Source organism: Tripterygium wilfordii, chromosome 21 (assembly GCF_013401445.1).
Source record: "Tripterygium wilfordii isolate XIE 37 chromosome 21, ASM1340144v1, whole genome shotgun sequence".
NCBI lineage: Eukaryota > Viridiplantae > Streptophyta > Magnoliopsida > Celastrales > Celastraceae > Tripterygium > Tripterygium wilfordii.
Window position 1 is genome coordinate 4554451 of NC_052252.1, and position 17800 is coordinate 4572250.

General features: G+C 36.1%; 3 protein-coding genes across 3 annotated transcripts; 2 read left to right on the forward strand and 1 right to left on the reverse strand.

Moving 5' to 3' along the window:
- The first annotated feature begins 5337 nt into the window (after window positions 1–5337).
- LOC119989103 (septum-promoting GTP-binding protein 1-like) lies at window positions 5338–8303 on the forward strand. Its single transcript, XM_038834410.1, has 6 exons — window positions 5338–5796; window positions 6091–6211; window positions 6319–6415; window positions 6540–6579; window positions 6869–6952; window positions 7845–8303. The coding sequence occupies exons 1-6, from the start codon at window positions 5488–5490 to the stop codon at window positions 8007–8009; spliced, it is 816 nt and encodes a 271-aa protein (XP_038690338.1). The 5' UTR covers window positions 5338–5487; the 3' UTR covers window positions 8010–8303.
- Window positions 8304–9192: 889 nt separating this feature from the next.
- On the forward strand, window positions 9193–12739 carry LOC119989102 (tryptophan synthase beta chain 1). The gene is made up of 5 exons (XM_038834409.1): window positions 9193–9569; window positions 10165–10521; window positions 11029–11471; window positions 11574–11668; window positions 12329–12739. The coding sequence occupies exons 1-5, from the start codon at window positions 9249–9251 to the stop codon at window positions 12502–12504; spliced, it is 1392 nt and encodes a 463-aa protein (XP_038690337.1). The 5' UTR covers window positions 9193–9248; the 3' UTR covers window positions 12505–12739.
- Window positions 12740–13675: 936 nt separating this feature from the next.
- On the reverse strand, window positions 13676–17710 carry LOC119989581 (glucose-6-phosphate/phosphate translocator 1, chloroplastic-like). Its single transcript, XM_038835195.1, has 5 exons — window positions 16743–17710; window positions 16128–16353; window positions 15398–15620; window positions 14716–14929; window positions 13676–14065 (listed from the first exon to the last, which is right to left on the reverse strand). Exons 1-5 carry the CDS (start codon window positions 17253–17255, stop codon window positions 14054–14056), a joined length of 1188 nt encoding a protein of 395 aa, XP_038691123.1. The 5' UTR covers window positions 17256–17710; the 3' UTR covers window positions 13676–14053.
- Window positions 17711–17800: the final 90 nt, after the last annotated feature.

The following is a 17800-nucleotide window of genomic DNA, read 5'->3' on the forward strand; positions in this document are numbered from 1 at the left end:
TCAAATCCTCGAACAAAAGCGAATTGCGCTAGTTGCGATTGGGCGGGTTTTGTTAGGGTTCAAGGAAGGAAAGAGAAAATGGGCCTTGATAATGGACCAACCAACTACAGCCCCAAAGGCCCAACGAGGTTTTTGGATTCATTCTAATCCAGGCCACTAAATCCGAGCGCACAGATTTTTTTCAGCTGATGACATGATAAGTTAGGTTAAACCTTAGTCCATGATCACAAGGGTATTGCTTCGAATTGGAATCAAGGGCGGAACTGGGGGGGGACTGCACTGGGCTACAGCCCAGTGCAGATTTTTTTTAAAAAAAAAATATACTTATACATATATATATATATACATAAATAGAGGCTAGGCCCATTAATCATTCTCTTTCTTATTATACAAGTTATGAGTTAATAAACTAAGGTATTTTGTGTAAGGTATTTTGTTTCATCAACTTTAATTGTGTATTTATGCTAATGTTTTACGGTTATTTTATGCGTTAAATAGGTATAATGTCATAAATAACTCTAAAAAAAATTCCGGGGCGCTGCCCCCGGACCCCATCAACTACTAGTAGCCCCCCTCAACTCCAATTCCTGGTTCCGCCCTTGATTGGAATCAAACTCAGGACCTTCCAATTTCAAACGGTTTGATTTCAGAGAGATTCATCAATAAACTACTATCCAAGTGGTTGAATTTATGGCAACTCGAGTCTTGATAAGTAGTTTACATAGTGTAGGTGAGAATTTGAAACTTCATGTGCCCCAAATATCCTCTTGGGATATGTACTAGGTTTTGGGAGACCCATTAATTATAGACTAATACAATTGGGATAGAGGAACTAATGAACTATACCCTTCGAAAAAGAATTAAACTAGGTATGAGAAAGTGAAACTAGTTCAATCTAAATTACGGAACGTGGAATTCTAATCATGGGATTCAACTTTAATTTTTCATATTGACGCGCTGTAATTTATTAGAATACTTAAAAGAGAGTGGAGCAATCGTAATACCCAAAATTTATATTTACCAAAAATTCATAGTATACCTCGAGAAGTAGAAAGTATTACGATTCCCATTCCGTCTAAAATTCTATAAATTTGTTGATAGTTAGAATAGATTCGTAGATCCGAAGACCTTATTCGTTTTAAATTTAAGCTAGTTTTATGAAACCCTTGACAAAAATAAGTAAGGCATGTGGCGAATGTTGGTTTCTTTCTTTTCGTTGAAAATTCAAGCATTCTCTACCGGACGGTAGGCCTTAAATTCCCAAGCAAAATCATGCCATATCTGTATTCTGTAATTATCAAACAAGAATATATATATATATATATATTTTTTATTTATTTATTTTTTATTTTTTTTGTTACCTATAAATCTATAATATTGCGACACCAAATCATATATCATCATTAGTCTCTTTCAACTGATTTTCCTCCTATTTTTCTTTTACATTAATAATAATAATAATAATTGAGCTTCTGCATGCATGCACTTGTTGGAGAGTCTTAGGTCTATATATGACCTATATATTTGATTGGCATTATTGCCTTAGCCAAATAGAAATAGTAGTCATAGTGATCGTCAATCAATAGTCATTATCAAACTTTTCTTCTATTAACCTAACTCTTTTGTCATTATCTTAATTAGGATATATATATATAACAAATCTCCATATTATGTGTAGTATCCAAGTCGAGTGGGTGAGACCACAAACTTCCGAAGTTCCAAGTTTGGTTGTGGTAGGCGAGCTATCGAGTGGTAATGGAAACAAAAATCGTGCGGGTAGTAAATACATCACAAAACTTTATCTCTCTATAAGAAATCTTAATCAAAAAATCAGAAATGAATATGACAACTAACAAAGGTAAATAAATAATTGAAGTATAGAGAGTTACATACAAAGGATAAAGTTGGATTTCTTTTTATGCAACTCTCCGAAGGAAAATGAAACCTCAACAAACCCATTTGGACATGCATCGCAAACTCTTTCCTTGTGACTTTGGTGGATGACACATCAATCAATTTCATTTCTTGTGCACCAACATTGACATTATATATATAGACACACACACACACACACGTAGGCTTTTCACTGTCTTTTGATGTTGCAACACGTGTGTGTTAATACATCAATGTTTGGCACAAAATTTTTATTGAAAACCATTAGAATCCCTACCTAATTGTGTCAACATATTTCTAATGTAAATAATTGTCATAATATATTATTTAATTCCTAGGATTAAGCTATATACTCTAATCATTCTAGTTTGGTACTTTTCTTTTCATGTTCCACCCAACTTGAATGAATCACCCACATATATATATAATCAATTAACGAGAAAGGAATATTGGAGTTAGTTAGGGAGTTTTAGTCCATATATTTATATGGCCTACCCTTGGAACTATATATCTATATATAAGCATACCTCAACCAAACTAAAATAAATAGCAATTAATATATCAATTAAGGGTGCAAGAAACCTCCCTCCAAACAATGACTTATTAACCGCCCATCGATAGTTAATTATTTTTTAATCAATAACGGTACTATACAAGTTTATTCTTTGGACATTCGATATGCACACAGAAGTTTCTCACTTGAAACAATGTAAAGTTGGGTCAAAACTCAATGCGTGACCACAATGATATTATTCCCAATGATAATCAAACTCAGGAACTTTCGAGGCCATACAATTTGACCTTAAAGAGAATCACCACTAGGCAATAGCTGATAGTTAATTATCCAATTACATTATGTAAACACATTAATAATATGTTATTTGTTGAGATATTTTGAAAGTTTGAGACAATCGAAATACGTTATGAAAAATAAAAGAAGGAAGAAATCCTCACGTCCTATAATAAATAATAAAAATGTTTATATAAAAAATAACTAAATAAATTATTCAATCTTATTATATAACAATGCACCGATATGAGATATAAGAAAAAAATTAAAGAGAGAGAAAGGAACAACATTTTTTTCTTGGTTTTGAAATAGAAGCCAACTCTTCATATTTTATTGAGAAGTTTCAAAGACCTAAGTAGACAAATTTAACTTCTCAATAACCACCATTTGTTCTTATCAAAACCAACCTTGAGAAACTTCAAATAATATTACATTATCAATATTCAATTAAAAAAAAGGCACTAGGGGTATTATTGGAAAATCAAGTTCTCAAGAGTTGTTAATACTTGTCCTACCATAATAAAGTATGCTTTCTTTAAACCTCAATTTCCATCAAGTGCATGAAATGATTATAGCATCAAAAGGAAGAGAATAATAATACTCTTTGTAGAGTTGATTCAAGATGAAGTTTCATTATTCTTCCTTTTTTTTCCCTTAATTAATTAATTACTCTTTATATTGGGTGAGTGAGAGTCTAGGAGAGGAGTTGATGTGTCCTTGTGACTTTTATCCATAAGAAACTTTTTTCTTTATTCCTAAAGTCCTTTGATCTAGATCCACTACTAATCACTTGCCACCATTTGGACTTGATCACAACCATTTGATTTCAAATATCTTATATTTTTGTTCTTTTCTTCTTGTTCTTATCCTTTTGGCTTGTCATGGAATATTATGCCATGAATCAACCTTTTCAACTTGGTAAAAATTGCATCATCACAATATTGTTTTGGTATTAGGAACCAATAATGACAAAAGTTTTGCTTATAAGAAACCACCTTGGACAGATTCAGACATTAGGATTTTGAAGTGTTCCATATATCGGCGGGCGGCCTTGCTACTATTAAGGCTCTTGTTTTCTATTTTGGGATTCAACTGACAATAAAAAAAATTTATTTTTCTCATATTCTATTGGAGGGTGATGCCCTTGAGATTGTGACTACTCTGAACCAGGCGAATTGGTCTCTCAGACCCCATGATTTTATTCTTGAGGACATTCGATCTCTCCTTTGCTCAACATCAGATTCTTCATACATCTTGAGTGTCTACTGTATAATAGAGTGGTGGACACCCTGACCTCTTTGGAGCACTCGATCGAATTAGTCTCAATCATGTTGGAGCCGATTCTCCCCTCTATTCATGCTCTACTTACCTCTGATTGTAATCTTGTTTGAATAAAGAAATTATTCTTTAAAATAAATATGGTCGGTCAAAAGTACTTTTGTCATCAAAAACATTTTGTTATGTTTTTCATGTATTAGTAGTTATTATATAAATAAAATATTTCAAATGAAGAGTTACATTGAGAAAGTGTGAAATATTAGGTAATTAATTACCATATTGAAATATGGGCATTTTGTCCATATCAAAAACATATGAAAAAATTTAAATATTTTATGTAAATTAATTTTTTTTTTTTACACTAACATACAAACACCTAGTCCAACACTGGGGAATTATTTAGCTGAATTTAAATTTCATTATCAATCAAAATCATTAATTAACACCGACAACTAAACCATGAAAATAATATAAAAGTACATGTATTATCATTAACCTAAACACTGAAACTGTATGTGACCTAATACATACTGGTTGCGTTTGATGGATATGGTGCTTCAGAATTCGTTTAAAACTGCAAAATTTATAATTTGAATCTAATAGTTAGAGACGTGTGTCATGCCACATTTTTTTTTCATTTTTATAATTTGTCTAATTTTTTCTATACCATTATATGTGAATTGCAAGCTCTAGAAAATTACGAAGACCCCAAATTCGCGTTTGACACTAAAATGCACCGCGTTCGATCCAAAACCCTTTTGGGTATGTGGTGCATTGAAGTGTCAACTCACCTCACTATAGTTTGTTTAGTATGCACATATATATCCACTTCACCTCACTCTCCCTAAAAGAACCTATGAGATACAGGAGGAGGATCACTTATATGCATATATAATTCATCCAAACTAAACGATATTAGACATTTATCTCTTTAACACTCCTCCTCATTTGTAGACTAGATAATCCGAAAGTCCAACAAATACAACAAACAGGTAAATCATGGCCCCAAAAAACCGATGGAGGTACGACTGTCCAAGAACACATCGCTAGTGTCCGCTCCGATACTATATTAAAATTGACTTATAAATGAGCCATACACTCCCTAAAATGACCTAAACACCTCACAAGATGCTTGTGCATTGTGCATCATTGTAATCCCACATCCCAAAGGCAAGAACGCCCTTTTTCCTTAAATGACCAAAATGCCCTTGACGCCCAACTATTTTTGATTAACTAGTCCTCTTGGACTGCTAAACCAAGAAAATGACCCAAGTACCCTCACCACGTAGAACCCAAGAAGCCGGCAACTTTGACTAGTTTGGACTTTTGCATACCCAACACAACTCAAAATACCGGTCAACCGTCCCTTCCACGACACGCCCTCACACACCAAACAGAGCATTTTTAACAGAGTCGTATATGAATAAAAAACAGAGGAACCCACCTTTGGATTAAACTTGTTCTTCTTCTTTCTTCGTCCATGGCTGAATCTTTCTTCTGCAGCCATTGAAGAATCAAGAAGATTTATGATGACACAAATTTGTAAAAAGCTTGAGCAAGTCAAAATCAGGTGGAGTTTAGTAGAGGAGAAGGTATCGATTTTTCGACAGTTTTTTCAGTTCATTTGGGACAGGATTCTTTCTTGCTCAATAGGTAAACAGAGGAAGTACCGCCGGCTGGCTCACCGACAGTCACCAGAGCCTATTGAGGCTGCTCTGGAGGACCAGGAGGCCGCGACGACGACGTCGGGTAGTGGGTACGACTCGGATTCTGACTTGGTGCCCTTGAAGATTAGTATTCTTGGTGATTGCCAGACTGGGAAGACAACTTTTGTGGTCAGTAGAAACACTAATTTTTCGCTAAAAAAATCTTTGAAGTTTGATTTTGTTGCAAAAATATATCAAGCCTGCATGACTTTGTTTTTCGTCGCAAATGTTATTTGGTGAGTTTTTCTTACAAACAACATCGTTTGGTGCTCTTCAAACGATATGGGATTACAAGTCTTACACAAACACCCCTAAAACGCGTTAAATTTTTCGTTTGAGAGGGGGTGTTATGCAACTAGATCAAGCAAGGACCTACCTTGAATAAATTTTTATTGATTGAATTTTTTTTGGGGGTGGTTGAAGATCAAGTATGTTGGAGATGAGCAGGAGAAGAAATGCTTACAAATGGGAGGATTAAATTTAATGGACAAGACATTGTTTGTTCAAGGAGCAAGAATTTCATTTAGTATATGGGATGTTGGAGGTATATGTATATATATTTTTGCTAATTTTGTCTGAAATTCTATTTTCATTGATGAGTTTTTCTAAGAATTTTTTATTTTTATTTTTGTGAATATTTTGTGTTTGCAGGTGATAGTATGGCACTAGATCATGTACCAATTGCATGTAAAGATGCAGTTGCAATTTTGTTTATGTTTGATCTTACCAGTCGGTGTACGCTTAATAGGTTTGTTAATTACGTTGTTGATCAACTATTTTTTTTAGAAAATTTCTGTGTACACGGCTATGATGGACCGAGTTTAAACCATATCTATCATGTTTTTGATTCATTTTACTCTCTTTTTTCCCAGTGTAATTGGATGGTATAGCCAAGCAAGAAAGTGGAATCAGGTACTAATTTGGCCTTGTGTTTCTGTTCTGTTTAGTACTAATTGCACAGTGAGTCCATTAATTAAGGTTGGTGAAGCATAAAATAGTGCATTATATGCCAATAATTGTACCATGAATTAGCTTTCAATACCAGGTCCCATTGATACAATAAATGAATCAGCTTATTCAATTGATTGTCTGCATGCAATAGTAGATAATGCTAAAATACCCTTTTCGAAGAGTGGAGCAGGAGCACTAGGGTTCATGATGTATACACTTATTCTTAATGTTTGTGCCATTGCTTCTGCAGACAGCAATTCCTATTCTAATAGGAACCAAATTCGATGATTTTGTCAAGCTTCCTCCAGATTTGCAATGGACGATTGTGACCCAGGTAATCATTTTTTTAGATAACAAGTATTGTATAGTTAAAGTAACTTCACTCAACAGGTTAGTCTTCTGGGTTAACACAATCCTGAATCCTGACCTCTGGTCAGTGCACCAGAGATTAGACAATGAAGTCAATAATTTACCCTAACAAAAATTGGGTAACTTCACCAATTCAATTTGAGAATTTTAACCTTATCATGCTAGTTGTATACGCGTCTATATATGATCGTCACGTCCTCTTTTGATGGGATGTGAATTTGGAGGAGAGTTTGGGAGGACTTGTGGAGTCTTCCTCTTGTCAATTTTTTCTTAAAATTTGACATTTGTGGCATCTCCGCGTACTAGATAAGAAGAAGAGGGGCCACAAGGTTTGGAACAAAGCACATTTTTTTCTGGATTCTGCATAACATAATCTTGGTTTGCTACTTTAGACAAACAAGCTTTTGCTTTTCTTTCTTTAAAGAGCATATATATATATACACATACATACATATAGGCATTCTCTCACTCGGATTTAAAATAAGGATCTAAAATGCATATCTATGTTTCACCGTAAGATTGGAACATGTGAGACTCAAGGAAGTGAGACTCGTTTGTTATTTCACTTATTCACACCTTAAAAATATGGTCAATATTTTAAATCTTGACTTTTAAAGAATTCATATGTATGAGGTTTGCTCTAATACGGGTGTCCGTATTTTATAACTTACACCACTTTTTTGTTCCTAGCAGTGGGGCCCGAAACAGTGAGCCCCGCAGTCAGTAGTTGTTATGCACACAAAAAAAGCAGACAACTGTATGTTATAACTTACGGAGGTCCGCACTCGAGAAAAACTGTATAATATACATATGATGATGATGCTGATATGGTGTGGTGTTTTGTGTGATGAGGACAGGCAAGAGCATATGCAAGAGCAATGAAAGCTACACTTTTCTTCTCAAGTGCTACACATAACATAAATGTCAACAAGATCTTCAAGTTCATAATGGCTAAGCTCTTCAACTTGCCATGGACTGTTGAGAGAAACTTGACCATCGGAGAACCCACCATCGACTTCTGAAGCTGCCATTCTCCGATCGAAACCTTCATGTACATACATTGCCGATAAAGAGGAATAAACACTCTGCAAATTTAACTACCAACATCTTATGCTCTAGGTGATTTTTTTTGGTTCTTTTTTTTAGAATCCCGTTCGTTTTCTTTTTTTTTCATTTTGTTCCTTGTAATGATACAAGACGGGTGCGTGTTGGGGGTACAACAGGTATGTACTCAATGTAACGGTAGATCTAGAGACTCCACAATTCGTTTATAATTACAGAGTTTACAATTTGAATCCAATGGTTTGAGAGCAAAAGTCTGTAAAATTCACTATAACTGATCCAATTTGCACACTCGGTCAGATTTGGCCAGTTTAAGACAATCAACCTGCCATTTAGCTAGAACTTTTTGATAACCTTACTTAATGGGCCCTTGCCTTGGTTTGGGCTTGGAGCTTTGGATGAAGGAGACTTGGGTAATAGTTCTATCAACCCAGTAGTTAAATCGGGTTGGGCTTAAGTACTGGGCTGACACACTTTTACCCAATGAAATCAGCTAGGCTAGGGTTTGAGACATTAAACTTGAGCCTGACATGGCTTCTTAACTGGGCCAAATCTCTAGTTATATGAATGTTTTAAATATTGGAACAGTACGAATCAGCCTAAAATGATTAGTTGTGTCGTGTCCATAAAAAATCGGTTGAACCGGTGTTTCACAGGTTTTTTTAGATATTTTTTAAAAAAATTATAATTTTTTTAAAATAAAAATTTAGCTAACAACTTAAGGCTTTTATTTAGTAGAGTTATGGTTATAAAATTCTTTCAATATTTAGATGAGGAATGTTTATGGTATGAGTTTAAAAAATATGTTAAAAATCACCATAGTGAGAATTCAACTTTGACACATAAAGAATGAAATCTTAAGCCTTAATCACTGAAAAAGAATATAATTTTTGTTACTCTTATCTTATCTTATATAATATATATATATATATATATTTTATTTTTATGTGGTTCGACCTATTGAACCGGTTTATATCAATGGCCTGACAGGTATGATTTCGATAGAGATATTTAAAACAAGGATGATATGATTCCCCAGTCACCAACTCCTGCCCAATTGACACATCACATGGTCAATAACATTTAATAATTTCTATTTTCTCCCACACCAACCCCATTTAAGACCCCCTATAAAATACCACATGAAATCAAAATCTGGGGCACAAAATAAAGTTTTACAGAGACCATATAAACCCCAAATGGCTGCGACCTCCGCCACAACCACGACCACAGCCACCGCCAGTCGCACCTCTCTCTTCAAGCCATTCAAATTCGTGCCTTCTCAATTGCCCATCAAGTTCAACAGAATTTCCAAATCTGCGATTTCTTGCACGCTCACCCGGGATTTGGCTGTGGCTATGGAGCAGAAGACGCAGATTGATGCCGCCTCGTGGCAGCGACCCGATGCGTTTGGGCGTTTTGGGAAGTTTGGTGGCAAGTATGTCCCTGAAACCCTAATGTATGCTCTCTCTGAGCTCGAAGACGCCTTCCATAAGCTCGCCGACGACTCCGAGTTTCAGGTAATTGCAAGTCATTCTCTTACATTTCTGCATGTTTGTTTGTATGCACGCGTGTGTGTGGTTATATGCTCATGCGTTTGTGGTGCTAAAATAATCATTCTTTTGGGGGTTAAAGAGACTGTTTGATTGAAGATGCTATGAAAAAGCTGTGCATTTCTTATATAAAATTGAGTTTTTTGATTGGGTGATTAAGATATGATTTCTGTCCAAGAAGAAAAAAAGGGATTATGTGTAAATGGGTAATTGGGTATATGTGTAAATGGGTGATTTAAGATATGATTTCCAGTGCTGCATATTTGGGTAAATTTTGTTTCTGAAGGTGACAATCACAAATTTATGTTAATTGTCAAGTGTTACGTTTAAGATTCTGTTATGCTAGAAGCAAATGGGATATTAAAGTAAGCATCTTTACCGATGAATATACTTGGAGAAATAAACTGATCACTATGAATGTTTGTCATAAATCCTTTTTAAGTTTCTCTTCAATTTACTCTCAAATAGTTGTGAATATGTGATTGTGCTGCTCGATTTTTCCGTCAAAATTTCTACCTTTTCAAATAGGACTTTTGATTGGAATGAAGAATTTTGATTGTAGAATGAATTAGCTGGGATTCTGAAGGACTATGTTGGAAGGGAAAGCCCTCTCTATTTTGCTGAGCGTCTTACTGAACGTTATAGACGCCCTAATGGTGAAGGACCACATATATATCTCAAGAGGGAAGATCTCAACCACACTGGGGCTCACAAAATCAACAATGCTGTTGCACAAGCTTTGCTTGCGAAAAAACTTGGTAAGACTCGCATAATTGCTGAAACTGGAGCTGGTCAACATGGAGTTGCAACGGCCACTGTTTGTGCAAGGTTTGGTTTGCCATGTATTATATACATGGGTGCTCAAGATATGGAAAGGCAGGCACTTAATGTTTTCAGGATGAGACTTCTTGGAGCAGAGGTATGTTCATCATGTTTACTCTTTGCAATTCTTAATATGATAGTTGATAAGATATATTTCGATCAATGCCTTTTAATTTTATGGGAGTATGTTGACCATTTGAATGATTGTTGTTTCACACTTTTTTAAATTATTAGTTTTAATTGTTTTTTTGGCTTGCTAGGATTATACATTATAGTATGTTTGGCAAGGTGGGGAATAAATTTTTTCGTATTCTTGGGACCTCCTAGCCAAATGCAGTTTCTTAGGAGTTTTTCTTTGATTGCTCTGGTATTATTCTCATTTGTGAATGAGACTAACGTTTTGATGTATACATTTTATGGACGTAGGATGGCTCCTCAGTTTTCAGTACACTTTCTTATCCCTAGTCCCCAGGCTTTCTCTAATTTAAGAAATAACAATGTGTTTTACTTTTATATATATATTATGGACTGTTATACGTATTGATGGATTCATTTTCATTACCTGGTACCAACTGATGTTTATAGTTTTATTTTTACAATACAGGTTAGAGGAGTCCATTCTGGGACAGCCACACTGAAGGACGCAACATCAGAAGCTATCCGGGACTGGGTAACTAATGTTGAAACGACCCATTACATTTTAGGATCTGTTGCTGGGCCTCATCCATACCCCATGATGGTTAGGGAGTTCCATGCAGTGATTGGTCAAGAAACAAGAAAGCAAGCATTGGAAAAGTGGGGTGGGAAACCGGATGTGCTGGTTGCCTGCGTTGGTGGGGGTTCAAATGCCATGGGACTCTTCCATGAGTTTGTTAATGACGAGGATGTCAGACTGATTGGTGTTGAAGCAGCAGGTTTTGGCTTAGATAGTGGCAAGCATGCTGCTACTTTGACCAAAGGCGAAGTAGGGGTGTTGCATGGAGCCATGAGCTACTTGCTACAGGATGATGATGGGCAAATAGTTGAGCCTCATTCAATTAGTGCAGGGTGAGACTTCTAAGTTTCTTTCTTGTACGTTGTAATTGGTTATTATATTGCTTAATTTTTGGCAGTTTCCCTATTTTTATGTATTGTCATTTCTTTCTATAGATTGGATTATCCTGGAGTTGGACCCGAACACAGTTTCTTGAAAGATGTCGGACGTGCTGAATACTTTAGTGTAACAGATGCTGAAGCATTGGAAGGTATTGGGATTTCGTACTAGATCTGCTTGTTTATGGTGGTCAAATGATTTTAAGTTGTTGATTTTTGTTTGAACAATTGCAAATACATAAGCTGTCTATGTCATATAATCAACATAGTTTTGTTCTCATGGCATTTACATACAAGATTGCCACTTCTTGCTGAGTTTGATCATATCAACTTTTGAAGTGACACTTGCAAGCCTCATCTTTTCTTTTTTTTTTGGTTTCCGGGAAGGCCCTAGCCTTTGTGGCCCTTGGGCCATTTTTAAACCCAGGATGGCCACCCCTTGCGCACAGGGGGCCACCAATTTAGTCATGAACCGAAGCTTAGTGTGCAAATAAGACTTGACCGAGGTCTAGAATAAAGCTCTTAATCCCTCCCATGAAGCAGGCCCGTGACATCTGCCCTTGGCCCATGGAACACAGAAACCCCAAGAAATTACACCCCACCGGCTCAAACGTCCAACCTAAGGGATCTTTCACCTTTAAGTCCGATGATATAACTTCTAGGCTAATGTCAAGTTGTTGCCTCATCTATTTTGTTTCCTTCTACCTTTAACTATTCATTTTTTCCATCATTGTACTGCTATTCCCTTATGGATTGAATTCCTTTTTCCTTTTCTTTTCCTTGTGCTTACTATGATTTATTTCTTAATTCAGCTTTCAAGCGATTATCTCGCCTTGAAGGCATAATCCCGGCTCTGGAGACATCTCATGCACTGGCGTATTTGGAGAAGTTGTGTCCAACTCTCCAAGATGGAACTAAGGTTGTGCTCAACTGCAGTGGCAGAGGAGATAAGGATGTCCATACAGCCATCAAGCATTTGCAGGTCTAATCTAATGGTGGTCCTTCTGGTTCCATTTGTTTTTGTATTAGATATCAATAAATAGTTAAATACATAAAAACTGTCAGTCATACTCATAGTGTTTTCCTGAGGATGCGAAATCTTTTATCCTTCTGTGATGATGTTCAATCACAACAATTAAAGCTGAGGCAGGATTGGATGAATATGCTCCCTTTTCTTGTGTGTTCTTGAGAGTTATTATGGAAAACATTTTCTCCTTTTGAAATCCTCGATGTTCTGTAGCATGCCATGAGTTGGGTATTAAATGTTTATCTACAAATTACATTATAACTTATATATTAATATTAATGAAATGATGAGATGCATGAGCAGAAAAAGGAGAAGTTGTAGATGATAGCTAAACTGGTTCTCTCTCTGGTTTAGGGCGTAAAAAAATTTCGCCTGAAGTCGGGAATTCGATGTTGAATCAGCACAATTATTTTTAAGTGGTTGCACTGAATCTTGACTCAATTAATATGTCGAGTAGTGGTTTAGGGGCGTAAAAAATTTCGCCCGAGGTCGGGAATTCGATGTTGAATTAACATAATTATTTTTAAGTAGTTTACATTGAATCTCGACTCAACTAATATGTCGAGCAGATTTACCCATGCATGGAGCAAATTTACGCATGCATGGCCTGAGTTTGAGGTTAATGGGGTGTTTGATAAAAAGCTTGATAACTTGCAGAGTTGCTGCAGGGGAATTCATGCATTTTTGGCCACATGTTTAGTAGCAAAAGACAAATCACAACTACCCTTCTTTTTCATAATCAAATTACAACCACCCACCAATCATGGCTGCAAAATAGTCTCAAGACCACTATACTTATTTTAATTCTGACTTCATCTGTTGGCAGACACTAAATTAGATTTATCAATCTCATCTTTTAGAGATAGAGATGATGACTCTACTCACTTTTTTTAAAAATAAAAACATAAATGTATTTTGATCCGGTTTACGAGTTCAATAATACTATATATTTTCATCACAAACAAAAAACAATTTCATATCAAATCAATATAGACATAATTCACTTGAGAAATTGGGACCAAAAAAGGAAATATCCGCCATGTCCTTCAAGACCAGAAGAGATATTGTACGCCACAAATCACCTACTCACATCGCCATACAGTTTCAATGCTGGTCATGGACATAAAAAAACTCAGCAAAACGTTGTCCACTTGCATATAATAGAATTCTGAATTCTGAATTCTGATAACATTTATCCAAGAAATACACACATTAAACTTATCAAAGATCCTCGAAACCGACGAGAGCCGGAACATAATCTTGTTTATTGGAGATTTCACTCCTTCAAAGCCTCTCATTAAAGTATACAAACCTGCCTAAAGCCTAAAAGTAACGTTGTTTATTATCATTATTATGATTATCTACAACAAAGAAAAACATTACTGGCACCTCTGACCAAATCTAGCGCTCAACCATCTGGAAACAAAGCAGGCATAATCATAATCCCCTTCTTCACAGCATTTTTCTCTGATTTACGACGAAATCTCTATATTCTCCGTATCCAGCTTTATCACTGCTTTGACTGCACAGATAGATAAATAAATTGAATTAAGTAATATAATCCCCTTTTAATGGGATAAACTAAGTATATTCCTTATTTGGCTGCTACTTGTTTACTTTAAAGCAAGAATAATAAACAATGGAACATTTTATAAGATTTCAAAGTTAGGTAGGCAGCAGTCAAAAATGGTTTCAACTTGTAAGATCACCTAACAAAATAGAGGAAAACCAATCCTTCATACCACCTAACATCATACAAAGATATCATCCTCAGGGTTGGTGGCTAAATAGCCAAACTAAATCTCATCGGTATCGATTCTTTCTCCTGTTAATCCAAGTCTGAATTAGGCTTTACCTAAGCTCCTTAGGTTACTACTACCTAATTCAAGATGAAGATAATAATACAAGTGAAATGTATACAGCGAACTCGGTTAGGTTCCGATGCTACTACTACAAGACAAGTAGGTGATTTGTCTAGAAAATATTGGGAATAACCATCCCAAAGATGTAACATAAGCCTAATGGTGTTGGCATCTACGAGACAAAACAAATGCAATTAATAATAAGAATGCAAACAAAAAGGTTTTGTTGGTATCTCTAGTTAGTCAGTTGGCACTATTTCTTACAGGACTTGTTTAAGACGTATATAACAAGGAGGAAAAGTGAGCTTACCTGAGAATACAAGAAGGTTCCAAGGATTGCGATGGCAGCTCCAAGGGCGTTGACGGGTTGGACTGGCGTATGAAAAATGATAATGGATGAGACTATGACTGAAATACGCTTCATTGTATTACCAATGCTAAATGTCAAGGGAGAGATCTCGTCCAGCGACATGTATGACACCTGGTTGTAGAGATGATAGAACACACTTTGGGCTGCCACCCACCTACAGTGTACAAATCAGAGCCACAAAAAAAAAATCTTTCGGTCAAAGGCAAGACAAAAGAAGAAATAGCAAAACCATCACAAACAAGAATAATGAAAGTAAACCGAAAACAAAAAGAAAGACTCGACTACTCAAAAAGCAATTCTGTGTCAACTACTAGCATTTGTCTCATGGTCATAATGTTTTTTGCAATATAAAGTAACAACCTAACATGACTTCATATGAAAGGAAAAAAATATTTCAACGAGTTCGTCTAAAAAAAACAATGAACAGGAGCACCACTGAATCGTGATCCTATAAGGCGCCACAAGGCAAGCCATGACGCCAAATCCTATGAACAGAATGATCATTCAAATTTCAACAAACATGCAATTCACCTAAATACCCGACATTTATCCCATAATGGAAAAAAAAAAATTCACACAGAATAAAGTATAATTGAGGAATTTGTAGTTATCAGGTCATTACCATATAAAATGTGGTCCAATCTGACTGATGGCATTTTGCCAACCAGCTGCCCACATCTGCGGCCCCTCCACAGCAATTGCAAAAGGTGTAAGAATTAAAAGAGACAACAGAGAAAGACAAGCATAGTAGTTCATTCCGCTAACAGATTTGCCCTTCATGCCCTTCTTCGAGAATATGTTCCGGAATACAAACGCCAAGTTGGATATCATGGCACCCATAAAACCTGAAACAGACATAAAACCACCAAGTTCATGACTCTGGAAAAATAAACCCCTAAAAGTAATATGACTGAAATACATCCCAATCCCTATATCCTCCTCAATTGACAGATATGCCCAATAATACCAAAACCCCATCTCACGTAATTGGCTTAAATTCGTCACTGCCTTGAGAAGATAAAAAACATGAATAAACCAGCTAAGGCACCTTAACTTAGACACATAAAATGCATGAAATTCATAGCTATAAACTATCCTGGTAGCTGACAAGAATGGAGCTTTGTGAGAGTCCAAAACAATGAGAAACTGACAAAACTAAAGTCTCAAATTTCAATCAATAATAAAGGAAAGAAAGATAAATTGTCATTGAAATTTATGATATTCCTAACCTTTCAGGGAATCGAAATGACAAGGAAAATTAAAGACAAAATACAAAATCAATGAGAAAATAGTATGATCAATTAAGATATTCACAATTCCAATCCTCAAGAAAGGAAGATCAGTTTGCTCACCAATCATGTTGAAGTTAAGCTCAGTCACAGCAGCAAGTGCGCAACCACCGATGATGGGAATAAGGGATAAGTAGACCGGGACTGGGAAGGTCTCACCCAACAAAAACCTTGAAACCAAGACACTAAAAGCTGGCTCCCCACTCTTGATGATGTGGGTGAACGAAACTGCAACCTTTGACATACTCACAGTAGCTGCCACATGCCCAATCGTATGTGCCACAGCAACCTTTGCAAATCAGAGAATATAATGATCAAAAAGAATGAAAATTAAACCTTAAACTAATTCTCTGTCTATTGCCAAGAAAGGCATTAAGAAATATATCTGGCTCCCAGAATGAATTACCTTGACCTGGCAATTACTGGGCTAACTTGTGTCAAATTATCAATATTTCATTTTAAAAGTAACATAAACTTCTCTTTCTTTCAATCTCCACACTTTTCTCAGCAACCAAACAAAAGTGTAGTTTTCTTAAATTTAACATAATCGTAAGTGCCCAAAAGTAAAGGCCTGAAGCAAACCACCATGACCAAAAAAAAAAAAAATGTCAAAGCTTCACTTCCCAGCAATTCATTTAATTTTCTCACCGACCAAACAGAACCCAAAAATCCACTCACCGGAAGCAAAGTCTTCCAGAACTCGAAGTCAGTCTTGGGCGCCTCAGCGATTCTGGTGGCCCAGGAAATCAGCATAATGAGTGATCCAGCAGCCAGAGAGAGCGTAGAGGTTAACCATGGATACGGAAAAGCATTCAACACCTTTTTGTTGTATATATTGAACACAACATTCAAAGCCCACCAAGTCGCAAAGTAGATACCTATCTTCACTCTCTTCGCCGCCACAATTTTGGTGTTTTCGATCGGCTCCGATTGGTCTGCCTCGTAAGCATCGCATCTGATCAAGGACTTGTCCACCTTTTTCTGGGTCTGCCTCAACATCCCAAAACACTCGATCGAAGCTACATGTAAAGGTCTTGAAACCTGGAGACGGGTAGTCTTTGGGTTCTCCTTTGAAGCGGGTAGAGACGGTGAAAACGAAGATCGCGGCACTTGTAACGGAGATCTTCTACGAAAAACAGACTCCGATGACCCATTGATCGCAGTCACAGATTGCTTGATAGTGCAAATCATGTTTACAAACAAAATCCCAAAAACCTCAATAAAACCATAAACAACCTTGTTCGATCACAAGAACCAAACTTTGCGTTACAGTGAAGCTATGTATAATAAATATCCAACAACCCAGAAAACCCAGGAAGGTTTTACTGGATTTTGGACAGAAAAACACAAAAAAAAAAAAATCAAAACGAGAAGATCCCAATCAAAAGTAACTTTCAAAGTAGGAAAGGTAGAATTGTATAAATATAGGCACAAAGCGTATATAAATATAATTAGGAAACAAATGTTTTGATATTTGTATTGAAATACTATATTTTTCTGAGTTTGGTGGATGCTTTGGAATATGCTACCACAGTGAGGAGAGGTTTAAATGGACCTTCCCTTCTCTCTGAAATCTCAGTCCTAACTCCTAACAAACAGGTGAGAGACTGCACCCTTTGTTTGCTTTTGCATTAAAGTATTTTTCACCGTCCTTTCAAACAAAGGAACAAAAATCTTACTGAAAAAAGGAGGCTTTTTTGATCTGTTGGAGGTTGGAACCTGAGAGAGAGAAGAGA